Consider the following 27,180-nt stretch of genomic DNA (forward strand, 5'->3'; position numbering starts at 1 on the left):
ATGGACTGAAAGATCATCCAGTCATGCCAAGGGCAGGGACACCTTCCACAAACCAGGTTAAGTACAGCCCATCCAGCCTGGCCTTGGACACTTCCAGGGATCCAGGGGCAGCCACAGCTTCTCTCTTCTCTTCTCTTCTCTTCTCTTCTCTTCTCTTCTCTTCTCTTCTCTTCTCTTCTCTTCTCTTCTCTTCTCTTCTCTTCTCTTCTCTTCTCTTCTCTTCTCTTCTCTTCTCTTCTCTTCTCTTCTCTTCTCTCCTCTCCTCTCCTCTCCTCTCCTCTCCTCTCCTCTCCGGCAACAATTGTTTCCTAATATCCCCTCAAACCCTGCTCTCCCTCAGTTTGAAGCCATCCCCCCTTGTCCTGTCACTCCAGACCCCTGGAAATATTCTCTCTCCGTCTTTCTTCACGGCTCTCCTCAGCCACTAAAAGGCCACCATTAGGCCACCCCAAAGCTTCTCTCTTCCAGGCTGAACAATACCAATTCTCTCAGCCTTTCCTCCATGCTTCCTAGACTTGAGGCATGGTGCAAAACCCCCAGGCTGACCAGGGGAAGCTGAAAATTGCTCTGGATGCTGGGTCCCCCAGTACCTCTGACATTGACAACAAACCCCCATCAAATGTGGCCATGGGCCAGTGGCCCCATTTCAGCTCTGTGACCTGTTCTTCTCCCAGGTCTTAGTGATTTCTCAAGGTCTGAGGTGGTGTGTTCCCTTCCTGCATGAAGATAAATACTCAGAAATTCACTTGAATTTTTTTTGTGCATTCTCACGGTATGGTATTTTTTTTTCCCTAGTGCTTTAGAACAATTAATTTGGTGCCACATCTTAGGTTAGCATTAATTAGAGATGTCCAGTCTTTGGTATGTGCAGCCTTACTTCTCTCAGAGAGGCTGACATGAATCTACAGGAATTCTTTCAGGAGCATGGTATGTTGTTATCATTAATGTGTGATATTCATTCTGCATATTGCATTATCTATACAAGACACCTTATTAATTTTGATTGTATTCATTTAATATAAAATACTGACAAAGTTTGAGTTGCACGGGTTAAGGGCTGCAGTAACCACTGAAAGTTCACACAGAATTATGAATTGTCTCTTGTAACTAAGGAGTGCTGTCTGCTTAACTGCAGTGAATGTGGAGTAATATGTACTAAAAGCAATAGTTCAAAAATACATTTCTAGTTTATTGGATGGGAGCTCAATAATAATCCCTGGCTGTGTGTTTTGATTCACTGTTCCATTATGGAAACTGCCAATTTCTCTGCCAAAGTCTTGGCTCAGAAGATTCACAGTTGATCCCCGTGAAAAACAGGTGATTGGATTTTACTCTCATTATCTCGCCTCTAGTTGTGTTGCTTTAAAAATATGATTCTGGCAAAGAAGAAAGGAGAAAGAATGGAGTTTAAAACTACCTTAAGCATCAGAAGTTGAAAAGAGACTGCATGGGCAGGAAAAATGGCCAATATTTGCCTCTGGAGCAGTTGATGCTGGCCAGTGTCAGAACCCAGAGGCTCAAACAGGAGGGCTTTGGATCTCATCAGGTTCTTTCTGGTAAAAGAATTCTCAGAGGGATAAAGACCTAAACCCAACCCTAAGACATCTGGGTAAATAAAACTCAGAGTGGAAAGAGTACAGACTGGAGGAGAAGCCAGAGAAGGAAAGAAAGATTGGCGTGGAGAAGGGGTTTAAGGAGGACAGCTTTCAATTACCTGTTCATGTGGAAAAAACCCCAAAACAGACAAATTAATGACAAGAGAAGGAAACAGCTGAAAATGCATGTAAGTCTTTTTTAGTTTGTTGGCAAAACAAGAACTGCCTGAGACTTTTGATAACATTCACTGTAGACTTTTAGCAAGAAAGTTGCAAAGTACTGGAAGAAGCTAATGATATGCTAATTTTTAGAAACTTTAATAGGTTTAACCCCAGAAACTTTAAACTAGCTCCTTCATTTGATATGAATTCCAGGAAGATTTCCAGAAAACCTTTTGCCTCACCTTGAGTAAGGCAAAAATTAAAATGTGGTTTTGTAATGCTGTCTCATCCAACATTCCCTCCAGGCAGAATGAGTATTCTCCAACTTCATAGTTTTTAATAAAGCAAGAAGTCATTGTTGATGTGATTTACTCTGATTTCTGAGAGGTATCTGAAAGGTCCTGTGGGCCCCTTTGATAAAAGAAACACCAGAACAAAGGCAGCAAACCCACAAAGGTGGGTTAAAATTGTCCTTGTTCTTGGAATGTGGGAGCGAATACAGGTAGTAAGGCTGTTAACATCGGGTTTCTGCAGGAATCTGCTCTTGGTTCAGTCTGTTAAGTATCTTCAGAGCTAACAACAACAAATCCCAGGTGAGGACACAGCCATGAATAAACAGAAAAAAAAGAGCTGGTTATGATACAGCCTTGCCTCTTGAGGGGCAGCATTCCTCTGAGCAACATGGATTTTACAAATGTGACAAGCCAGGGCGCTCATCCAGGGACAAAGGCAGGAGGATGGGGCAGCACGTTCCCAAGGCAGCAGCTCTGGAGAGGAGGCAGAGGCAGGAGCAGGTAATCAATCAGGCATGAGCTGTGGTGCAGAGGCATTGCTAAACAGCAATGAGAGGAGGAGGCAGGGGGCAGGACTCCTGATTATTAGCAAGATCACCCCGGGAATGCCATCTGTTCCAATGTCAACGCCTCGACAAAGGGATGTTGACAACTCGGAGGTGATGAACCATGTGAGGTCTGTGCCTCAGCAGAGGGGAAGGTGCAGCTCTCAAATATTAGTCAGGATAATAAAAAAAAAATACAGCATTTGGAGTATTAAATGCTTCAGTCTGTCAAAAGCTGGTGATGTCAAATGACTGGAGGTTTCAAAGGTACAGAATTCCCGTGGCTGCTGTGAGCATAAATCAGATTTGCAGGTGCTCCACGCCTCTCAGAGCATTTCTACTTAGGAGCTTAGACATGAAGCCAAGAACATGAATTTTATTGACTGGCTCTGAAATTCTTGTTAGGAATCTGGGAATATCGACAGCAAGCTGGTTTTGTCACACACCTTGAAGCCATCTCAGAAGAATCTCCCTGTTTTTCAGCTAAAGGCACATGGGATCCTGTTGCAGTAAGGCAGAAAAATCATAAAGAAAGGCTTCATAAAATCAAGGCTGCTCTCCTGGAATCAGTGGCTGGCCTTGTCAAAGCTAGCATTTTGCAAGTTCCCATACGAAACCAATCCTGTTGTGAGAAATTTGTTAGTATAACAATCTATTCCTGGCTAAAAAACAACTTGCACCTGCAGAAACTGTTTTTTCACCATTAGAAAAATGAAAATTATCTTTCACAAACAACTTCCCTACACGTATACACTGAGAGTTTGAGTGACCAACCAACACAGAATAACAACTTGTTGCTAACCAGTAATTGGCAAAAAAACTACTGACCATTGGAGTCCCACATAAGGTCTGTAAAACTGGTTAAAAAGGAGTTATGTGAATAAAGAAGGGGCTTTTTCCACCATGAAGAAAATGGAGCCCTGTGTGATTTATTCTGATAGGATCCTACGAGTCATCCTTGCCTTAGCTGTGTGCACCTTTACACAGAGGGGCTGAGCTGTTTGCTCAAAAAGCCAAGCATCAGCTCCAGCAGAGCAATCTGCTTCCTATGCCAGGCTTCCAAGCTGAGCTGAATCCTGCTATTGCAGCCTTTCCTCTGTGCTCTGCCCAAGTCTGGAGTTTTCATCCAAATATTCCTAATTTTAGGAGAAAAGCTCATTTGGCTAGGGGTCTCTAGTACATCTTTGAGATGTACTTTGTCAGGATATCAGCTTATTAATATGGCAGAATAACAGACTATGTTTCCTCCCCTCCTAGCACTAAGCAACCAGACAAGGGAAAATGTCAATTTTTTGGCCGTATTTGACACAGGAGTTCAGCACAGCTTTCTTATTTTTTTTTCCCCTTCAGATACATTTAGCAGCATCTATTCAAGGAGCTGTGCAGAGATTCTGTGAGTACTTTGGCATGTTCTCTTGCAATCCCAACACTGCTCTTTGAGGGAAAGGCACCACAGAAATATTTCAGGTACCGTGCTGCCCATGAATCATGCAAAATGCTCTTGCTCCAGTGAGGGTTTCTTTTGAACAGTAGGGTTTTTTTTCCTGCAATCTTGGACTTTTAAGTGCTTTTTGGCGCTCCTGGCCATGGAGGGTCCGTTCTTAAAATAATATCTGGCAGCAGAAGTGCACATAGAGCTCTCCCTGCAGCTGGTGACAGGTGAGCAGTGGCACCTGTGCTGAAGCCATCTGTGTTCAGTGGCAGGGTCAGCACACCTTGGGGTGAATTGAATTTCCCTTTTCACAGTGCAGGGGTTATAAGGATAGCAAGCAGCAAAGAAAGCAGAGAAGTCTTTTATTCAATTGCTTTTACCCTCGTTGTCATGCATGGGGGAATTAAGCCACACGAAGCAGAAGAGGACATGTCACCCACTGGGGTCACTAGAGTGTCACATCTGATGCCTGAATGTCCCTCCCATTGGGACATGCTGAGGAAAACCAACAAAAATGTAGGGGGATTGTTAATGAACCACTTGGAGAGAATTGCTAATGAAAGAAGGAATCTTTGGGGACAGATCTGTAAAAAGAGGAATAAAAGTCTAAGCAAATCAAAACTAAGTGATCCCAGCTTAGACAGTATTTTTTTTTCTTCATAAAATTATTTTTGTGAGAAAACAGCTTCTTTTCCTGCTGTTTTTAATTTTCTTCAAGGGGCTGTAGGTTTTTTCTGGAACTCAAATTATGGGCAAGCATTGTCTGCAAATCTTTCAATTTTCAGTACAAAAACCTTTCCTTATTTAGCGAGGAGAGAGAACATGGGTTGAAAAGAAACCCAACTAAAAGTTTCTGGATGTCAAATTGCATCCAGAAAATCCACAAAACAACCATTTATTCTGGCCAGTTTAAAAAATAAAGTCCTTTTCTTTTCCCTTGCACTCCCAATTTCCAACAGCAAACCTGTACCACCACGGGGTGAATGTTTTGGGTGCCATGAATGTGACAAAGCTGCAGAGGGAGTGACACTGCAGGGACCCTGTCCAGGAAAAGGGGCAGGGAGAGCAGTGAGGGTGGAGGAAGTATCATCATCATCATCATCATCATCATCATCATCATCATCATCATCATCATCATCATCATCATCTGCAATTATTGAGGAGAAGGAAACTGGTTTTTAGGAATGATGGCAGCAAGGTGGGAGATGTACTCTGGAAGGAGAGAGAAGTAGGGCTTCAACAGGAAAACCTCAGGAGAAGGATGGGGGTTGTATCACAATGAGAGTGGGTTTTTCAGCTCTGGGTAGTTGTTATATTATTATTATTATTATTATTATTATTATTATTATTATCATCATCATCATTATTATTATTATTATTATTATGTAATAGAATTAAAATGTTTCTTTGCGTTAGCTGAGCTCCACTATGAGACACTTTTTTTTCCCTTTTTTTTCTTTTTTTTTTTTCCTGTGAATAAGAACACATTCAGAACTGATACTTTAAAATCTCCTTCAGATGCAGTGGTTGCTTTCCAAGCCCTCAGGAAATCCTGGATGCATCTTTAATGTCTGCTAACTGCCAAGTAAGGGAGCTGAACACATCTTTCAGGCGAGGAACCATCACCAGGATATTACCAGGTAAAGGTGAGCGGTTCAGGCAATCTGGGAAGACCTGTGAAAGTACTGATTCAGCACTGTAATGTTTAGGTAAATGCTCCAACAGCTCTTTAAAAGAGAAAAGCGAGACACTTCTTATGTATGACTCACTAATCACTGTCTGTGCTGTGGAGCCTGGAGTACAAATTCCTTTTGTCATGAAAATGCTTGCTCCTTTGATCCCCACAACATCATTAAACACTTCTAAAGAGTAAGTAAATCTTTTGGCACTTTCTTTGCAAAATAAGCGTTTCAGGATTCAGACGCATGTGGGTGTGTTTGTGATGCTGAGGAGATTGATACCGATACAATTTTTAGCACCGGGTGCAGACTGTGCTCGATGCTTTGCCGAGGGAAGGAGGGAGAGAGGTTTTTCCAGCTCCTATTCCAAAGCAAATATGTCGAAAATTGAAATGTGCAGGGCAGCCATGCGAGATTGCTGCTCAGGATTTTCTGGTGCAAATTAAACCTATTTAGCTTGGCTGTAGGATGGCTGTGGATGTAGACCTTCCCTGTTGACACGTAGAATGTTCTTCCCAAAGGGTTTTGAAGACTTTTATCTTCATTCTACTTCATTTTGTTCATATCATTATCTTCATTTTGTCCTCATTCAACTATGAACCTGATAGTTCAGGTAAAAATACACAGATGGTCTTTCTGGAGACCCTGATGCTGTTAAGGATATCACCTGCACTTTCCCAGGAAAAACCAGGGTTACAGACTGGTGGAACACACACTCTGGGTTGTCCCCTGTCTCTTTGAGGAGGACCCAGTGCAGGCTGAAGGCACATGGAGGTTATTTCCTTTATCAGAATTATGCATTAGGTCAATTTATCACTTTCTCAGCTGCTTTAATACCTGTCAGTGGTGGTTTTTTTTCTGGTCCTGTGCCTGGATCAGCTGCCCTGCTGACTCTTTCGAACTCTGCATCTGGAAAATTTAAGATTATTTATCCATAAAGATTTCACCAATGGTTCTCTGGTATTTACCTATTAACTTCCCAAGGCTTTAGCTAAAATGGGAAGAGCTCATGAGCTTACTGAAAGAATACTGGGGATCTAAACCATTCAAAGACACATGACTGTTTAGAAGTGTAGGAACAGCATTCTCATGCCACATAGCACTCTGTGTGAAATAAGTTTGTACCCTTCCAACACGCCATCTGGCAGCAAACAGCACATTGGTTTGCATCCCAGCCTGTGATCCTGCAAGAAAAATGAAATCATATGTAATAAAACGCACTTTTAAAAGTCAACATTTTCATAGTGATCAGTGAAACTAATGGACTTAAGAGTGTTTTCAGTTTTCTATCAGAAAATGTTTTGGTAAACAAGTGTCTGCCCTCAGTTGTGATGTGCATATGAGTAAAGGGATTTATGTCATACTCAGACACATGTTCTTGGTGTGCATCTGCACCTTGGAGTGCTCAGAACATTCAAATCTGCACTCCTGCCTGAGCCATTGCAGTGGGAGGAATCAGATTATGGGCTTTCAACTGGCACCCAAAATATGGGTGGAAGGAGTTGGATGTTTGAGAGGAAATGGAGCAAGTCTGTTGATTCAGGAAATGAGAAACTGGCTGGAGTGAGATGCAATCACATGCCTGAGTCCCCCTAGAACCACATCCTCTCTCTTATTTTGATACCTTGAAATTTCAGAGATGATTCATGTCTGTGTTGGGCAAGGCATCTCTCCAATGTAAAGCATCCTTTTTCCTAGCACTGTGATATTTCAAGGGAAGGCAAGTCTGGCGAAGGGAAGTAATAGCCACTTGCTTAAAATTCTTAGCAAATCAAGCAGAAAGTTTTCATGTAGTTAGATAATGGACAAGTGTGTATCTTGGAAAATAAACAAGATAAAACACAGACTGATAGATCTGTTCTTATTAGGTTTTATATGGAGAAATTAGTTTGGCCACTTGATAGATAATGAAATGATTAGGAAGGACCTTCTATCTAGCTGCCCACATAGGGTTGTAGAGATTTGATTATGTGAAAAATAACAATGGAGGCTCAGCTTTCTGGGGATGAGGATGGGTTAAAATAATTTATGGAGAAATTGCTGTAATTAAAACCACTCTAGCTCGTATTCAGTCGGTTTGTCTCCTTCCATTAAGGGTTCATCCTTAAGTTTTCATTAATATTCTCTGTGCCTCATGGTGTTCTAGGAACTCTTTCATTTGCCACTCCATGCAAATTTAAATTCCAGCCTCCCAGTCAGTGTTTTGAATCACTGGGATATTGAGTAAGTATATAATTCTAAGCTTAGACACTGAACATCTGTTGCCATTTGTGTCCAATTTGTAATTACAGCAGGGGGAGCTGGACAATTGGAGATTAAAAAGATGCTGCTTAATCTTCCACCACATGTTTCTACTTAAAAAGAATAACCCACTGGAGAAATCTCATGGCAGCTCGTGGTGTATCTTCTTCTCCCCTTATCCTTACCCAACAGATCAGCCTTCATTTGATCTCTGTCTGAGATTGCCACAGTCCTTCTGTTTGGACCTGGGAGTGTGCTCACTCAGAGCTGGTTCTAGGGCGTGTTCTGAAGGACTCCATTCCTGGTTTTCCACAGTTAAAATATTGTGCCTCGTGGCATTCCTTTGGCCTCTAACAATATCTTTATACAGAGTGGTTTTCACCAGCCTTTTGGAGGGAATAGGCACAAGGAGAGCCAGTTGAGATGGATAACACAAACCTCCCTCAAAATTTCTGCCCGTGCCATGGAGTGTGCTGGACATCAGACCAGGAGGAGAGTGTGATGTGTTTTCCTCCTTTCTGAAGATCGAGCTGTAGATTTTCCAGTGGGACTACTCAAATGCTTCTACAGAAGAGCTAAAAGCAGAAGCTGTGGTGCAGTGAAGGCAGAGCACCAGGAAAAGGGCAGTAACCATGGGTTGTAGGGTCACAAACATGGCACAGTTTGCTTTGTCCTACTGCAAAGCAACGTGACCAACATCCTTTGCAAAAGTTATTTACGTAAATGTTCTACCTAAGAGCTGATTGCAGACATTTAAGAAGGGGCAGGAAGGAAAAATTGGGTGCTCAAGAGCAGGCTGGATGGGGCTTTGAGCAAACTGGACTAGTGGACGGTACCCTGGTCACATCAGCAGGGCTTGAACCAGATGATCTTAGGGGCTCCTTCCAATCCAAAGCATTCCACGATTCTCTCTGGAGCATGAGATGGCGTTGCAGGAACAGTGGGAGAGGGAAGGGTCACAGCAGTGACGTGCTGCAGAGGAAGGAAGGAGTGATGGGGGTGGGTTTATATCCTTTCAGGAGATGTGGAGACACGCTAAAGGAGCCCCTCTCAGGGTGCTGCCCACATGGACGGGCTGTGGGTCGGCTGCCAGCGTGTGTCCCTCCCACGGGAGCCTCGTGAGACGCTCTGGAGGTGTGTGTGATGCTGAGTAAGGAAGTTGTGCCTGTTCATTGACGGGAAGAACTTTCTGTCCTCTGCAAGTCTTTGAAAAATGCGAATGTGAAGTTGTAAGAGATTGACAAAACAGTTGCTGTATTTCAGGGAAAAGCGTTTCACTCATTTTGTACTAGAGAGGGGAAAACGATTTTGCTGCTGGTTGGAATAGCAATATCCAGTGAGATGTGCCCAGTATAGAGAGATATCCATTCTAAACTAATACAGATTTCATATTTGTGCTGTTGGCTTGTGTGCTTTTCCAAGTACATCCTTCTAGTCTTTATTAAAACTCCAGAAGATTGGGGTTTTTAGGGATTTTTTTGCTTGTTTGTTGTTTTTATTTTGTCTGTTGTTATTTTTGGGTTTTTTTAACAGTTAATCTAGTAAAAAAATAATTTTTCTATAATTTTCTTTAGGACAAAACTGAAATAATTTTGTTTTTTTTTTTTTTTTCCATATGCCTGTCATCTCAAGAGAATTGTGATTTTTTTAGGAATATGCTTTGGCCCTTCAAAGGATTTATTGAGACGTATTTATGAGACATTGAATTTCAAAATGTCAGATGTATTAGGTTCACCCCTTAAAATAATGACATGGCAAGGTGGTCTGCCAGACTTATAGGGTTTTGCTCAAACACCATGTTCTTTTATCTGCTTAATAGGAACAATTAAAGAAGCACTATTTACTTGTTCGCTTTAAAATATAAACACAGATATACCATAAACATCCTCAGAATTTCTTTAGATGTGGAATTAATAACAGTGACGTGGATGGGGGAGTGCACAGCATTGGGTGTTGGAAGACAGTCACAGGTAATGCTTCCCCTTTCCAATTTAACTGCATTTTACACCCTCTCCTAGTGCACCTTTAATCCTGGAAAAAGCAAATTAAAATAGAAAAAACCTGAGCATGGACTCAACGTTTGCAGGAAGCAATGAGAAAGAGTCCCTTTGGTGTGACCTTTGGCTTTGGTGTGACCTGCAGCGTGGTGTGACCTCCTGTGTGCTCACCCTCTCCGTGCCTGAGGTTTCGGTTCCTTCTTTCTTTTTCCAGGCATGGTCACCAGGTTTGCCTCAGCACCAAGGGCCTGCACAAACACCTCCTTGAGCTGCTGGCCCTGGAACAATCCACTCAGAGAATCATGGAATCACAGAACCACTGAGGTGGGAAAAACCCTCCCAGGCTGTGCCCATCCCCACCTTGTCCCCAGCCCAGAGCACTCAGTGCCACCTCCAGGCCTTCTTTGTACACCTCCAGGGATGGGCACTCCAAACCTCCCTAGGCAGCCCCTGCCAATGCTTAACAAATCTTTCCATGAAGAAATTTTTCCTGGTGTCCACCCTGAGCCTGCCCTGGCCCAGCCTGAGGCCGTTCCCTCTGCTCCTGTCCCTGTTCCCTGGAGCAGAGCCCGACCCCCCCGGCTGTCCCCTCCTGGCAGGGACTTGTGCAGAGCCACAAGGGCCCCTGAGCCTCCTTTGCTCCAGCCTCAGCCCCTTCCCAGCTCCCTCAGCCCCTGCTGGGGCTCCAGCCCCTTCCCAGCTCCGTTCCCTGCCCTGGACACGCTCCAGCCCCTCCAGGTCTCTCCTGCAGGAGCAGAACTGGGCACAGCCCTGGAGGGGCCTCTCAGAGCCAGCACAGAGGGACAATCCCTGCCCTGCTCCTGCTGGACACACAATTCCTCATCCAGCCCAGCTGCCAGGGGCCTCTTGCCCACCTGGGCACCCCTGGGCTCGTGTCCAGCCCTGTCCCCAGCACCCCCAGGGCCTTTTCCACTAAGCCACTTTCCAACCATCCCACACCCAGCCTGTATGATGAAATTAGAGCAACTTCAAGGGGTTGAAAAGGAAAAATAACAGCATACAGGGAGTTCTGGTATGTGTCAGACCACTTTAGTGAGGGACACATCAGGGAAGCTGTTCCTCATGAGCTAAATTCTCTGTTTTCTCCATTCAAGATAAACACCAGGCCCTTTGACATCATGAACTCAAGGCACCAGCCCTGGCCAGGTGAGTTTAAGCTTGTGGAGCATTCCTTGCCTGAATCAGTTCTCTGGTTCCAGCAACACAGTGTGTGGAGCAGCAAAATGCAGACATTGAACTTGAAGATGACAGATTATTTACAGAAAATGTGTGGGTGTGTGGCTGTGTGTGTTTGTCTGCAGTTTTTGTGCTGCTGAAATGCCAGTGGCCGTTTCACTACATTTATAAACTTTGCAGAGAGTTTAAACCATCCACAGGAAAATATGGAGAGGTTTAAGAGTCAGCAAATTCATGACCTGCATGGTTCTGGATGTAGCTGGCATGGCTCATTCTCAGCCATTGTTAAATTTGCTTTCACAGTCAATACTGAAAAAAATATTCTTTTATTACACCATTACTCTTTTCTTGGTTTTCTAGCTATTCACTTTTTGACTTCCTTGTTTTTTCTAGAGCATATTTTTCCCAAGAATCTCCAACCCACCTGAATTTCACAGAACTCTGATTGCCTTAAAAATATTTCAGGAGTTTTTGCTGTAAGCTTACATTTTTTAAGGGGTTGTGTAATACATTTTTCCATCTTCTGTGGCATTTTCAGAAAAACATGTCAGGAGAAACATACTTAACAAAGTAGAATTTAATTATGCATTAAAGTGCATCAAAATCCATGTCAGCCTGAGGACCAGAATAATGGTACAAGCATCTTCACAAAGATTTGCTGGATTTTACCAATATATGTTTCTTAGAGTAGCCTGTGCTACTCTGTTTTGAACATGCATGAAATCTTTATTTGTATAAGTTCTTCAGTCACATTTACTCTGTCTGTATATAAATGAATCAGAGCATCCCAGCAATGTGATTTCATGTATTTATCTCAAAGTTTATGATGAAAATTTGGTGTCAGAAATATACCTAAGTATTTCCAGAAAAACTGACATTATTGGAGCTTGATTGCATTTTCTTCTTCTCCTTACTTTAAAGACCTACTTGTTTTAGTGATCTGTGATTTTTTACTTCAGTGATAGTGATTTATATTACAGAATCATTTACTGCCAGTAATGGGGATGTAGGAGCTCACAATCCTTTTGATCATTCTAAGCTGAAGAAATCCTCTCAGTGGAATATCACAAGGAAAAATCAAGTTCTAGTTTTCCATTGATACATCTGCCCTCTGTAGGTGGTGACCTGAGTTCAATTTATCTAATACTGAGCAGAAAATCTGTGGCCAAAGGTGGGCTGGGACCCTGAGTTTTGGTTTTCCACGTTGCCCACAGAAAGATTGGACTATGGAGGGGCCCAAGGGTTGTGTAGTTGTGTTATTTTACAAAACAGGTGTTTCAACATGATAATATCCTTTGTTTATATGATTAAATGGGCACAGTTTTTAAAGTGCAGAATGTGTTGTCTGCCCTTCTTTCCTCCTAAAGATGCTTTTAGAAAATGACTGCAAATTCTTGCAGAGTGACAACTGCAGGAAACCTTCAGCTCTGCACGAAAATGATTGATGGTCAGTGGTGGACACCTGCATATTGTGCCCCTCTTGAAATGCATTCACTCAATCTCAGGGGTATTCATTTAATCTAAACTGCATTTTGCAAACTTGAGCACACTGCTCAAGTTGAAGGGAAGTAGGTTTTTTTTTTTGACAGTATTCATTTGTGGGAATAGCGTATAACATGGAATGTGTATTACTAAACCTGTCTCAAAGTAGAAAGATCTGGACATTTGCTGAGGATGAGATGTTCTTCCGAAGTCCTGTTCCTTAAAATTCAGGTAAAAATAGCCAAGCTCTTCCCTCACAGACACCACTTAACTTGTTCACTCTCGGTGACAGTCATTTAGTATTTCAGGGGCTGCAGAACCTGCAGCTTGTATCTCTTTGGAGAAGAAAATTTTATCTTCTGTCTCATTAGCTTCCTTCCAAGTTCATAATTTTTTTCCTGTGCCAGGCAATGCTTGCAAAGTTTCCAATCTCAGATATTCCTTATCACTTTCACAGTGCTGTTGCTGTTTCAGTGTGTTTTTCCTTTGCCTCCACCAGGCTCTGCATCAGGCCAACAATGGCTATTTGTCAGTGTATCCAGGAGTTATATTGACCAGTACCACGCCAAATTCCATCAGTGTGTTTGCAATTCCCAAGCTTTTTGGTACGGTAGGTGTGTTACATAGTTGGTGACGCTCAGAAATTGCAGTTCTGTGGCGCTAGGAAAATAATAATAATAATAATAGTATATTTTTTATCTGCTAATGGGAAACATGAAGTTATTTTAATGAATCCATAGGCTGCTGTTCTGATGGGGGCATTTGTCTCTCCACCACCCCCCCCTGCCCTAACAAAATGGATTTTCTGACATTTCTGTGACCTCTTAGAGAAAGAATTAGGTGCACAGTTACCAAGCAACAGAAAGTCAGGCAACACACTTTGGAAGCCCTCTAATTGCCCATAATGGTAAGAGCAGCATCCACGTTCACAAAAGCTTCATCTTCTTGGTACTTACCCTGCTGCGGGAACTCATTTACCTTTTATTGCCAGTGTGGTGTTGAGCTGTAACCACCAAAGGAGGAGGTGGAAGTCTGAAGGCTCTGGAGCCTTGGAGCTGCTGTGCATACAGAGGGCCATAAGGATTGTCATTTTCACAATTCATGCCTCACATTTCACTTATCCAGAATATTTTAAGTGCTTAACTCGCAAGAGAGAAGGCACGTTCATCTCTACAATATTAAAACCAAAGTGAACGCAAAAAAAAAAAAAAAACTTACAAAGTCTTTCAAAGATTTAAATGAGAGACCAAAGAAAGGCTTTAAAGCACAATGTATTCTGACAACTTATCCTCTAAGGATTTAAAATGACATGTTTCATGAGTCACACAATAAAATCTCTATGGGGGGTGGGGGAGAAATACATGAATACATGTTTGAGACTTTGAAGGGTTTTGGGTTTTTTCTCCTCCAGCTTGTGCCCTGACTGCATGTGAGGAGTCAAGCTGTCCCCTCCTTGCATGGCATATCTGGGACACAGAGTGCCACTCCTTCCTGAAGCTCTTCCAAGCTTTTCCATTTTATCCAACGAGTGTAGCAGTCTCCATCCACTTTTCACAACCTGCTTTCCTCAAGGGGGAATCAGGAATTGTTTTTCTTCAGGCACTGAAGAAAAGGAGACCATCAAGAGGGGACAGTCCAAGTCTTTGCCACTGGACATTTTGGCTTCCCTGATGGTGCTGGGACAAGTGGCAGTCACTGACTTGTCCTGCTGCTGTTCCTTGGGGAGGCCCTTTCAGTCCTGGGTGGGAGAGGTGGTGTGCCTGTTCTCTGGGTGTCAGTGGTCTGCTTTCTCCTGTGTTCAAAAAGGGCTTCTTGGAACTCCTGTGTGTGCTTTCATTTATTTTCAAGCATACACACACTGTTCATTAGAAACAAATAAAGCTCTAGATCTTCAGTTTCATATCATTTGCATTGGAGTTAACTCTGGAAAAGTTAATAGACATTATATTGGCATAAATGAAGACAGGGCCAGAAACTTCAGCTTTTGGTCCCAAGACATAAAGAAAACTGTGAGCTAAGCTTGGCACTGTGAGCAAAAAAGCACCTTACACATGAGTGTTACTGTTATATTTTTCTTGAAAAATCTTTTGCTCAGGATTCTTCTCCTGGGAAGCTGAGAAGCCTCAGATAAAAAACAAAAACAATAATTATCTGATTTACTTCTCCTGTGTTTTGTTGCTTTGGAGTGTGGTAGTGATTGTTTCATTAGTTGCACATGAATTGTTTTTACTTATTGGCCAATTATGGGCTAGCTGTGTCAGACTCTGGAGAGAGAGCCACGAGTTTTTAATTTTTAGCCTTCTGTCCGTATCCTCTCTCTATTCTTTAGTATAGTTTAGTACAGCATTCTTTTACATAATATATATCATAAAATAATAAATTAGCCTTCTAAGAACATAGAGTCAGATTTATCTTTCCTCCCTTCGATGGGGGACCCTGAAAATACCACACATGAGCTGTCCCTTCAATACATTTTTTTTCCTTTTGCTTCTGTCCTCCAGCAGAAATGAGGTTTAATGGAGAGGTATCATGGAGTGGAGGTGAAATGGCCAAGGGCTCAGCCATGCAATCTGTCACAGGCTGTAGCTCCAGCCCAGCAAAGCCCAGAGGCATCCAAGAGCTTTCAGAGAGTCTCACAAAATGATACAGTTCTTCAAAATCAGCCATGAATTGCCAAGAAACGTGCACACAGGGTAGGTGGGGACTCAGAATTTTGAACTTGGAGAGAATAAAAAGAAGCTGTGGTTAAAGTATCTTCATATACATAGATATTTGAGCTGTGTTTTTCTATTTAGGGCCTTTTTACTTCAATAACACTGCAATTACCACCATTTCCAGTGGAGTTACTTTGAAAATACTATGAAATACTACTAGCTTCTTGTATCTGTCTAATTAACTTGTCTCATGACTGTAAGTGGAACGTACCACAAGTTCCAATGTGGAAAGAACTTCTTTGGAACCACGTTCTGACAATTCAAGATTATTTCTACTATTTTCAGTTCTAAGGGTGGTTATTGTTTGGAGACACACAGTCTGGAGGCATGAGAGGAAAGTGAGAGTTATTATGCTTGCCTAGTGCCTAAAATGAAGCTATTTTTCCTGGTTTTGGCTAGCCAGTTTTTAATAGGAATTGATCATACTGTGAATTAGAATTTTCTTTAGGAACTGTATGTTAGAAAAGTAGAAGTAGTTCTGGCTGAATGTGGACTTTTATCTCTATAAGGTCTTTTAGAGCATGTTTATGCTGAGTCTTGCTGTTAATATAAATTACAATTATACTAACCCCTTAAATCTTGCCCACTTTTCTATAATTATAAATTTAAATATTAACAATGTAATCAGCACTACTGATGGTAGATACATCAAGACATAAATATCAAGGCTCCTCTATATGAGCCAGGTTGACAACTGGGAATAAGACTGGAAAAGCAAAGTTGTGGAAGACTGCAGAAAATTTCCCATCCTAATATATTTTTTTTAAAATTTATTTGTCCCTTTATTGCAAGAGTTACGGATGTAAAGCTGTTGTCCAGAACATCTCAGCTGAATCAGAGTAACATCCTGCTATCAACAATAGCTGTCTCAGTGTTTTGATAGCAGAAAGCCACACAGATGTGCTTCTCTAGGAATGAATATAAGCCTTCACAGAAAGCTTGCTTTAAAAAAAGTTTCATGTGCACAAGCATCTCTTGCAATACCCTAATGAAGGCCACAAAAATCCTGATGAAAAAATTGCTATTGACTCCAGTAGGGCAGTGAGAGAGTGAGAGAAAAGTGTAATATTTGTAGATATTCATGACAGAGGCACCCCCTGGAGAAAGATGCCATGGTTCTCTCTAATTGGGCATGGTTTTGTTGGTATAAAGATACAGCCCAGAAAAATAAGAATTTTCTACTGGAAATGAAGGGAAGATTAAGAGCTGGATTTTCATTGCTCATTCTCCCCAGTCCAAAGGACACACACATCCATACGTGTAACCATCCACATGTGTTTTCTCCAAACTCTTTGTGAAAGCTTTGTAAGCCTAAACCACTACTTTATCTCTAAACATGCTGAAAGGAATAAGTCCAATGTACCTCTGATTTTTTTCCTCTTACTGGTTAGCATTAGACTGCATAGCAGAATATTAACCATCTGCCATGAATTTTCTTTACTATTATTGCTGCTTTGATAAAGTCCCTGAAAGATTATTACTGGAACCTCAATCCCCCCCAGCTCACATCCCTGAACATTTCTATGTAGGTTACTTCAGAACACTGAAATTCTGTGTTCCAGCCAGATCCTAATTGCAGGGTTCCACATCTACACCACGATAAACTCCATTAGTGACCTGCCTAAGGAAAATGCCATAGGAAATGATCTCTAGGGAGAAATTCCCTTTTCTGATGCATGTTGGGGGAAACAAGAAGTGCATGATTTGGAAACAAGTTGAGTTATCTGCAGAGTTAAACAATTCCTTTCTGTGGGCAGCAGTGCTTCACTCTGTCCTCAGAGTGCTTTCAAAGAGGTCAGACCCTCATCTCCTTTGCAGAACAAACCCGCCTGGGAAGTTTTCTAGCTCTGTCTAGCACCTTGAGGGCTTTTGGTTCTGATCTAGACACACCCTTTTTTTCCTCTCCCTCTACTCAGAGTGGAATCTAGAGCTGTCAGTAGAGAAAAATATGAAAATATCTGTCATTCTCAAATTCCAGTCTCCTTTCTGCTGATGGTACTTCTGGATTCTGGACTAGCAGCCCTCAGCATCTCACCCTCTGCACACTTCTTCTCTAGCTCTCAAAAATAGAAAATTGCTCTGGGATTTTTCCTGGAAGGCACCATGAGTTTGCAAAAATGATTGCTGCAGAGATCCTCAACTGAATAGCAACCCTTATGAATGTGCTCAACAAAAACCACTCCTGTATTGCTGTGGAGTATAACCATAACTGCACTTTATTTATTTCATGAATACCATGCAATATTGCAGGCACAGATTAGTCAGTCAAGTCAGATGTAGGTGGCTGGGGCTTTTGGCACTTGTTATGCAAATAGCAAACAGCAGTAGTAACTCACTCCTAAAGGTAATGACAACATATATCTGCTGCCTTATTTTGTGTGCTCAGTCTGCTCCTCAGAGCTGTCTGCACCGTGGGGCGAGTGTCAGGGGAAGACACACTGGTTCCAGCCATGCACATGTAATATTAAAAAGTCAGGGAGCTGTGGATGGCATCTCCCTGCTCACTGCCAGACCCTCCTCCTGAATGCAGTGGGAACCATTTCACAGAATTCACAGAATGAATTCACAGAATTCCCAGAATGACCAGGTTGGAAGTGACCTTCCAGCCCATGGAGTCCAGCCCAGCCCCAACAGCTCAGCTGAGCCCTGGCCCCCAGTGCCACATCCAGGCTTTGTTAAACACCCCCAGGGATGGGGACTGCACCCCCTCCCCGGGCAGCCATTCCAGAGCTTTATCCCCTTGCTGGAAAAACTCTTTCCTGATCTCCAACCTGTATTTCCCTTGGTGCAGCTGCAGGCTGTGAGCTCTGGCTGTGTCAGTGCTGCTGCAGACAGAGCCCAGCCCCAGCTGAGCACAGGCACCTTCCAGGAGCTGGGCAGGGTGAGGAGGGCACCCCTGAGTCTCCTTTTCTCCAGGGGAGCACCCCCAGCTCCCTCAGGGCTCCTCTCAGGGTTTGTGTTCCCAGCCCCTCTCCAGCCTCGCTGTCCCCTCTGGATGTGCTCAAGCAAGGAACAGCAAGGAACAGCTTTGTTATCCAGCTTGGAGCATGGCAGCAATACAGCTGGGACTGATTGCTGCTTGTCTTCATCTGCTTGGCTCCAAAACTGTCACACTTTCACCCTCTGAGTCTGGGTCCTGCCACAGATCACCTTGGATCTGGTCCTAACTCTTGAGGGTGCAGCTCATGAGTAATTTCTGTGTCTGGCTCTTACAGACCCACTCCTGGAGGTGTGATCCTGGGAAAGAGGTCTGAGCAGGGGTTCAGAGAAGCTGAGGCAGCAGGGGACTGGCTGAAATCCTCACAGCTGCTTCAGCCTCTCCAGTGAGGAGCTGTCCCTGGTCCTTGTGGGCTCTGCAGAGCTGGGGTGTGTGCTCAGCACCGTGCTGGGTGCCTTTGTGGAGCTGGCTGGAGCATCCCTCTGGAAAAGGGAGCTTTAAAAGGGAAACTTTGGGTTTGATCACCCCAGGTGTCCCCGTTCCTGGTGGGGACACAGGGCCCACAGTGATGGAGGGCTGGCCTTTACAAGGGAACTGACACTATTTCCTGGAAACAGTTTTGTTTTAAAAAATGAAAGCTGTCTCTTCAGCCAGGATGAATGAAGATGAAGGGAAAGATTTTTGTATTGGAGAGCAACATTCTACAAAGTCTTCATTCCCAAATTATTTTCAGCTTTGGCAACCAAGAGGCTGGGTCATCAGAGTCAGAGCAGAAATAAAATGGGAGAAAAATCTCAAACTGAGGAGCCTTTCTTTTCCCTTTTGAACTTTCCCTACTCAGGCAGATGTGGTTCTGTTTAGTTTTTTTCTTTTTAATTTTTTTTTTCATGAAAAGAGTTAAGCAGCCAGCTTTTTGATTTTGACTTGGTTTGTCCTCAGTGCTTTTGTCTGCTCACCTCAGATCCTTACCAGCCATCCCTGTGTACTCCCTGCATGGGCCCAGCATCCCTGTCTGGGGACTGGATTTGCAGGGAATTTGCTGCAGACCAGGCTTCCAGCCTTTCAGACACATTCCTCACTCAGTTTCCAAGCTCAGCTGGAGAGCAGAGTGCCTGGCCCTGTGAGTAAGGCACCTTCACCCCTTCTCACTATGTTATTTTCCCTGAGGAGAGTTGCTCCAAACCTTCCTGGGTGTCAGCTTTGCTGTCCCTCAGAGGTGACCTTCAGGGCAGGTTTGGTAATTTTTGTGCACAAGCTCTTGGAGAGTGCAAGCTGTCACAGGGTGACCAGGTTGCAAACTCCTGGGTGCTCCAAATTAGTTTTTAACACTTCAGGTGCTTCACTCAGCTGTTATCTCCATCTCTGAGATTTTTCTGGAATGCTTTGCCAACAGAAAGTAAGATCCTCTAAATAACCTTTTCCTCATCTCCTGGAAGTAAAAGAAAGTAAAAGAAAATGAAAGTATCATTTCTGATGTAAACATGTTCACTTTCTGGATCTGCTTTTACAGATGGGATACATCTTATTGCCATATTTACCCACAAATGAGAATGAGGCCAAATCTGATCCTTTTCAGAAGCAACACAGGTTTGATTTTCAGGCTCACAATGACCTGTGAGTGCTCAGACTTGGTGGAAGCTGGGAACATTTTGTAGGAAAGGGATTCTGCAGCAGCTCTTTCTCCTGAGGGCAGGGTATGATCTGTTATAGTCTGTTCATGGTCTGTAGCAGAAATGAGTGGTCAGATCCAGCTTCTGGTGGGCCATTTCATTTTATCCAAGAGAGATGCAGCGTTTACTTCTTGTTTTTCCCACAGCAGAGAGGGCTGGTGCACTGCTCACTTTGCAGGGGGTGGGACAATGCAGGATATTGTGGGGACAGGGACAGGCATGGACCTTGTCAGCAACCTCCAAACCTGCCCACAGTCCAGGGGGCACGTGATATTTCACATCAAAGGAGAGCCAGGGCTGGAAAGCTCTGACTACAGGCGGCTCTTGCTTTGCCAGGAATGTGTGCTTAGCCCTGTCCTGCTCACAGAGCTCATAGATCAGGGTATGTGGCTGCATAATGGAAGCTGTGCATGAGTACAGAACGAGATTTATAGCTTCACATGGTTCACTTTTGTTTGATGTTTTTTTAAAAGTGTTTGGTTGAGCAATGCAATGCTTCGAATGTAGTCCTTTAAAAAAGAATCCTGGAAGATTGAAATCAAATCACATGAGACCTTAGTGAGTCCTTTGTAGCAGTTGTCATTAGATTCCCAATTCAGGTCTCAACCACATAAGCCCCATGAATGTCAGGGAGCAGTGGCTGCTTCTCCTTCTATCCATTATCCACAACAAAAAAAGTCTGGAAGACAGACATTGCTGTGGGGTCATACAGTGTTTGCTAGCCAGAAATGTTTGAAGGATATTTCTTAGATTTTATTTGTGACTTTGGGGAGTGTGGTCACTTAGAATGTCACCGACAGGGACATAAACTTTATACACTCATGCAGAAAGACAGGATGAGTCATTGGTGGAGACCTGAATCTGCCACCTTACAGCTGAAGTCATAATTTCACATCTGCAGGGAGTGAAATATTCAACTGGCACATGATCCCAAATCTAAAATGGGCAAAATATTCTATTGGCCTGCTTCTCTCATGAAGGTTTGAGACACAGCTTTTGTCTCTTGACTGGAATCATACACAGGGAACAGGGAATTCCCCTGTCTGGAATTTCTAGTCAGTAGTACCCTTTTTTCAAACAGGAGCTGATATATCTGCATGTCCTGAACACTGGCATGGCCAGTGAAAGGAGCCCACAAGAAAGATGCAGAGGTCCTGAAGTGACATTAAAAAGGGAAATAAACAATAGAATCATGGAATCACAGAATGGTTTGTGTTGGAAGGCATCTTAAAGATCATTCAGTTCCAATCCCCTGCCATGGGCAGGGACTTCTTCCACTGGACCAGGTTGTTCAGAGCCTCGTCCAATCTGGCCTTGAACATTTTCAGGGATGAGGCATCCACAGCTTATTTGGGCAGCCTGTGCTAGGGCCTCACCACCCTCACAGGGAAGATTTTATTTGATAGCTAACGTAAATCCACTCTCTTTCAGTGTGGAGCCATTCCCTGTGTGCTGTCCCTGCACCCCCTGGAAATTGTCTCTCTCCGGGTTTCCTGGGGCTCCTGCAGGCCCTGCAAGGCCACCCTGAGCTCAGCCCAAAGCTTCTCCTGTGCAGGTGAACAATGCCAGCTGTGCCAGCCTTTCCTGCCAGCAGAGCTGCTCCATCCCTCTGCTCATCCTGGAGCCTCCTCTGGGCTCTCTGCAGCAGCTCCAGCTCCTCCCTGTGCTGGGACCCTGGAGCTCTGCAGCTGATTTCTATTTGCTGTGTCATACTATAAATACAATAAATATCTGACCATGCAAGGGTCACTTGTTCCTGCTCCTGACAAATGGATGCTACTTTTGGAGCTGTCTCTAACAGCTTCCTGGATGAGCATACACTAATAAAAAGTGAATCAAGAGTGAGCATGGGAATAAAAATTCAAGGCAATGCAAAAGAATTCTGAGCAATGTGATTCAGAGGCTGAGAATGAAACCAGTCTGTGAGGTCTGTGGGCAAATGGGGGGTGGGTGCTGCAGGGGCTTCTGGCTCACCCACTGGCACTGAGTGGTATTTGGTCCGGTGCTTTAAAGGTCTAATGACATCTCCTGCTGTCCCAGCTAATAAACAAGAGAGGTGTGGACTGGCTGTGTGCTGATTGCAGTTTATGAAATGAACAGCAGGTGGGAGAGAAGCAATAGGCATCCTCCCAGACCTCCAGCTAACAATGCCACATCTGACAGTGTGCAGCCTGCTGGACTCAAAATCAAACCTTTTACACCATGCTCCTTGGAAACGGGGAGGGGTGGGGAGGAGCAGAGTGCTGGGGTGGAGGAAGGGGAAAGGTGGAATAATGGGATTTGTGTATGAGATTATTTTTGGTTTCGCTCTCTTTGGTCCTTCTTTTCCCATATCATACTCATATTTCTCTGTTCCCTGAGGGTTCTGTCATCTGTCGGCCTTTCCCAAGCAGTCTGCCTCCAGATGATATCTGCCTACCTTGGTGGCAGGCACCTCCCTGAGTATTCGTCTGCCTCTTGCCTCCTGCCTTTATGTTTTGTCAATCTGTTCATTCCAAATCCGTTTCTCCGTGCCCCGTCTTGCTCCTGTCCTTACGCCTATCCATCTATCTCCATTAAAATCTGAATATTGAATATCAATAAAAATAACACAGCCTGTTTGGGGAGGAGGTCGTTTGCGTGATGCTTTATGACTGACTGTTGATTTGTGGTCAAACTCCACGGTCATAAAAGGGCTGAGCATCAGGCAAATGGCACAAAATGCACACATCAGCAATTAAAATCAGCTGTATTATCTGGGCACCCAGCAGGGCTGCCTAGTTAAGGCCCTGCCAGTGTTTTGATTATTACAGCTCTGTACAAGGATTCATGCTGTTCCTCTCTCCTTACCCCCACCTCTGATACCTGACCCTTCCTCTCTTGCACTGCTGACCCTGTGCTCGGGTTCTCCCCTGCACCATGGAGCTTTCCTTCCCTCCCTCCAAGTCACGGTAGCGCAAAATCCTCTCTCCCCCTCTCCTCCCTAAACATTGCATTTCTTAGTGCATTTTCTCCCTTTCAGGAATGCACTCCAGCATTCCTGCCTGCAGTGATGCTTTCCAGCCTGGTCGGGCTGAACCCCACCTGCCTCTGCCTCTGTCCCTCTGTCCCTCTGTCCCTTGGCTCAGCCCTTTGCAGGGCGAGGCGTTCTCATCCCCTGAATGCTGCAGGCTGCAGCAGCACCTGGGATTGTGCAGGGCTGCAGCAGCACCTGGGATTGTGAGGAGCTACAGCAGCACCTGGTATTGTGCTGGGCTGCAGCAAAACCTGGGATTGTGTGAGGATGCAGCAGTACCTGGGATTGTGCAGGGCTGCAGCAGCACCTGGGATTGTGTGAGGCTGCAGCAAAACCTGGGATTATGTGAGGCTCCAGCAGCACCTGGGATTGTGCTGGGTTGCAGCAAAACCTGGGATTGTGTGGAGCTGCAGCAACACCTGGGATTGTGCAGAGCTGCAGCAGCACCTGGGATTGTGTGAGGATGCAGCAGCCCCTGGAATTCTGTGGGGCTGCTGGGCTGCAGGGGGCCCCAGCTCTGCTGCCCGCAGCTGCATGGACAGGGTGATTTCTGCATCACCTTCACACTCGCTGTCTGCTCTCACATCCCTCCTCTCCGTGTGCCTCAACCTTTCTCCCTGCTGCATCTGCCTCCCTCCCCCAGGCTCCTCTCCCCTGGCCTTTCAGTCTCCCTGGATATCGAGCTCCGCCACGGGAATGTTCCCTGAATGTGCTGCAGTGTATTTTTGGAGCCACTGGGCCATCTCCTACTTATAGCATATATTGAAAAGACCTCGTGGAGCACAGACTCTGTGGTTATCTTTGAGCACTCACCTGTCTTTGCATCACTCTAATGTTCCTTAATTGTAAACACTTGGGCTGCTTTTAATGAAATTATTTCAGAGTGGAAGCTCCAAGGCAGTATTTAATTTGGTGCTGTGGGTTTTTTTTTGGTGTCTGGCCAGTAGACACTCTTTAAAGTTATTCTGCACCTCTCATTTTTCACTATGAAGATGGCCAAACACTGTCACAGGTTTCCCAGACAAATTATGGATTCCCCATTCCTGGAAGTGCTCAAAGCCAGGCTGGATGGGGCTTGGAGGAACCTGGTCTAGTGGAAGATGTCCCTGTCCATGGCATGAGGCTGGAACTGGATGATCTTTAAGGTCCTTTCCAAGCTATTGTACAATTTTTCCTTCTGGTTGAGCAGTTGCAAAAGGGGCTGGAGAAAAGTACTTCCTGCACCCCATGTCTGGTCATGCAGTGAATCAGGGATGGTGTCACCTCACCCCAGACAGGAAATGTCATTTGAGACTCTCCAGGGTATCCAAAACACCAGCCAGCAGCTGGAAGATGTGAGGCGGGCCCTAGAAGGGGCATCTCTGGGGACAGTGACTCAATGAACTCCCTCTTGATGCTGAATCTTGCAGTGAGTGTCAAAAGCAGGCTGTTCTGGTTTTGACACCCACATTCCATTCCTCCTTCCCACCTGGTAAGAAATTCTCCTGCAAGGTGCAGGAATGGGCAGGTTTAGGTTTTTCAGTTGCTTTATTCCTCCATACTAATTATTTGCCTTCCAACTACTGGTCCAATGGTTAAGAGAATGAGGAGAAGGAAGCCTTTGAGATGTTCTGACAGTCTTTGGATGGATTAGGAGGAACTCTAGAGAAAAGCCATCTGCCTCCCAGAAAAAAAAAAAAAAGCAGTCTATGATATTTGAGCCTTCATAATATCCTGTTAACTCACAATCTTTGATAAATGATGGTAATTCCTGCTGGCAGACCAGGAGGAGAGAAAATTGCACCAGCTTGTGCTACCTACATGTTGCATGAGGAAGGGATTTTACTGGGTGTTTTGCATGAAATGCAGATTTTTCCATGAAAGGGTACAAAATAATATTTTTAAGTGATGAGTTCCAAACTTTCAACTCATGATCTGGTTTGCTTTAGACATATATCTCACCTAACACATGGTTATAATTCTCTGGTAGAAGTTTTAGAATTATCCAAGGTAGTTAAAGAGGAAAACCAAGGGAAAGAAAAACCTTTTCATTCTCCTTTTCCTACTGTCTAGCATGCAAAGAAATAAAACCACCCAGGCAGCTGCACACCCCTAACTTGTAATTGCTGCAAAATTAGTTCTACTTACCTAGAGCACTGCTTCCATTTCCAACCACTTGTGGCTATCCTGGCCTTGCTGGAACCAGTGACAAAATTCTAACTAGCTACAGTGCTGTTGGATCCAATATTCATGGCAAATACTTGTGCTCCAGATGGTTAGGAAGATTTTAATTTTCCATGTGCGTTATTTCCATGTTTTGTAGAGTCACAAACATATTTTGCTTGAATCTGTGGTATTTGTTTGTGACAGTGAACAGTAAATTATGCCTTAAAACTGATGCTTTCAAAGCTCTGAGACCAGCCTGAGAAACGTTTCATAAAGTTCTCTTCATGTTTGCTTAATGTCTAGCTTTAAAACTGCTTATTTATGTTTAGCATTGTGTGAGGTCAAGCCAGGAAGGTGAGGCTGCTTGTTGAGTCACCACTAAGCAAACAGGGGCCTTCCTTAAATTCACAGAATCAGGGAATCACAGAATGGTTTGGTTTGGAAAGGACCTTGAAGATGATTTCATTCCAGTGAAAGGCAGGGAACCTTCCATTAGACCAGGTTGTTTATTGTCCCATCCAAACTGGCTTTGATTGACAGGGATTTATTCCCCATCAAAACATATTTCAGTCATTTATTTTGGTGTCTTTTTTCTCCATTCCTTTATGATACAACAGGCCAAATGAGGTGTATTTCTCTTGAAGGCAAATAAAGGTTGATTTCCCTGTGTGTGTGATACAAAACTGAAAAAACATTTGTCCGTGTGCTGCTTGGAAAAGTGAAGTCAGCACCCGACCACAAAGGGAACATGTTAAAAAGTATTAACTGAGGTGGAAAAGCAGCTCCAAGGCACACCTGGACAAAAGTGTTTCCCTCTCCTTTGCAAGGGTGTGACATGAGCATGGCCTCCCCCTCGAGGGTGTCAGCGGGGTGAGGCATCCGGGGCTGGGAGAAATTTTCCCTCCTGGCAAACTCTTCTGCTGCTGTAGGGTGAAGAGGGAGGAGATGGAGGTGAGGATGAGGAGGGAGCACTGCCCCAGAGGGAGGGATGCAACCACAGGAAGAACAATTCCAGGGCTTAACTGAAGTCCAGGAAGTGGGAAAGATGATGGTGTAGGGGGCTTGTTGCTCTTGCCATGCAATAGGCTGCATCCCATTGTTGGGGTACTGGTTGTTGGGGTACTAGTTGTTGGTTTTTTGGGTTTGGATTGAAGGTACTTGAGATGGTGGTTTATGTTGGACTTAAGTGTTTATTATTTTTTATTAGTAAAACAGTCTTACTACTGTGAGTTTGGCAACTTTTTATTAGAAGGCACAAAATGCCTAACAATCTCTTGTTACAAGGTTTTTTAAGACTAAACTATCCAATTAAGAACTGACACAGACTATTTTCCCTTTTAACTCAATAACTAATTTGAAAGAGCTCGCAATGCAGACTGTTCTGCTTAATTAAAAAATGCCACCCAAACCCATGAAAAAGGAGGAAGAAGAAGCATGAAGAAGAAACCCAGGATGTCACCCTCTGCCCTCCATCCTGCTTCCATCCACAACATACTAAAAAATCCCAAACCCTCAATTTCTCACCAAGTGATACCCCTGCACTACTCTCTATAACCCATTTCACACTTTTGTGGATTCCAGTCTATCTTGAAGTCTAGGAAACTTTCTCCATGAATGAGAGTCAAAGTCAGTGCTCCCCTGGGGGTCAGGGCACCCCAGAGCAGACAGAGAAATATTCCTGGTGCTCTGGGTTTCCACATCCCATGAGCTGGAAGGGTACCTGCCTGGGGAGGCAGGCAGGGAAATGACACTTGGCAGGGCTATCATCAGCATGCCAGGCACGAGGCAGGAGCCAGCAGCAGGGTGCTTCCAGGAAACTTGCCTGTCTCTGCAACCTTTAGCAGCCTCATCTCCCCTCCGTGGCAGAGACTGGAGGGACGTGAGGGCTGTGCTGATGAAGGGATGGTTGTGCTGATTGGGAGCTCTGGTGCTGAGACTCCTCTCATTGGTGTGCAGGTGCCTGGTAATGCTGCTGGCTGCTGCTTGGGAAGAGGTGTTTTGCTCTCCTTTTAGTTTAGAGGGGTGGCCAAGCACAAAACAAATTTAACGTCAATAATGCGTGTTGGGAGGATCTGAGTTAAGCTAACAAAAGCTG

At 44.1% G+C, this 27,180-nt stretch overlaps 1 protein-coding gene across 6 annotated transcripts; it reads left to right on the forward strand.

Annotated features, from left to right (window-relative positions):
- The first annotated feature begins 5,520 nt into the window (after positions 1 to 5,520).
- On the forward strand, positions 5,521 to 22,197 carry LOC135291689 (uncharacterized). Of its 6 annotated transcripts, XM_064405961.1 has the most exons (6): positions 5,522 to 5,673; positions 10,159 to 10,268; positions 11,060 to 11,111; positions 13,123 to 13,233; positions 15,125 to 15,316; positions 21,377 to 22,197. In XM_064405961.1, exons 1-5 carry the CDS (start codon positions 5,595 to 5,597, stop codon positions 15,265 to 15,267), a joined length of 495 nt encoding a protein of 164 aa, XP_064262031.1. In that variant the 5' UTR covers positions 5,522 to 5,594; the 3' UTR covers positions 15,268 to 15,316; positions 21,377 to 22,197. The 6 variants fall into 6 exon arrangements, 5 of the variants coding, with proteins under 5 accessions (XP_064262049.1, XP_064262020.1, XP_064262031.1 ...); XM_064405979.1 differs by lacking the exon at positions 15,125 to 15,316 and having other exon boundaries at positions 5,521 to 5,673; XM_064405950.1 differs by lacking the exons at positions 15,125 to 15,316; positions 21,377 to 22,197 and adding an exon at positions 14,035 to 14,758 and having other exon boundaries at positions 5,521 to 5,667.
- The last annotated feature ends 4,983 nt before the right edge of the window (positions 22,198 to 27,180 follow it).

The sequence above is a fragment of the Passer domesticus genome, chromosome 2, assembly GCF_036417665.1.
Source record: "Passer domesticus isolate bPasDom1 chromosome 2, bPasDom1.hap1, whole genome shotgun sequence".
NCBI lineage: Eukaryota > Metazoa > Chordata > Aves > Passeriformes > Passeridae > Passer > Passer domesticus.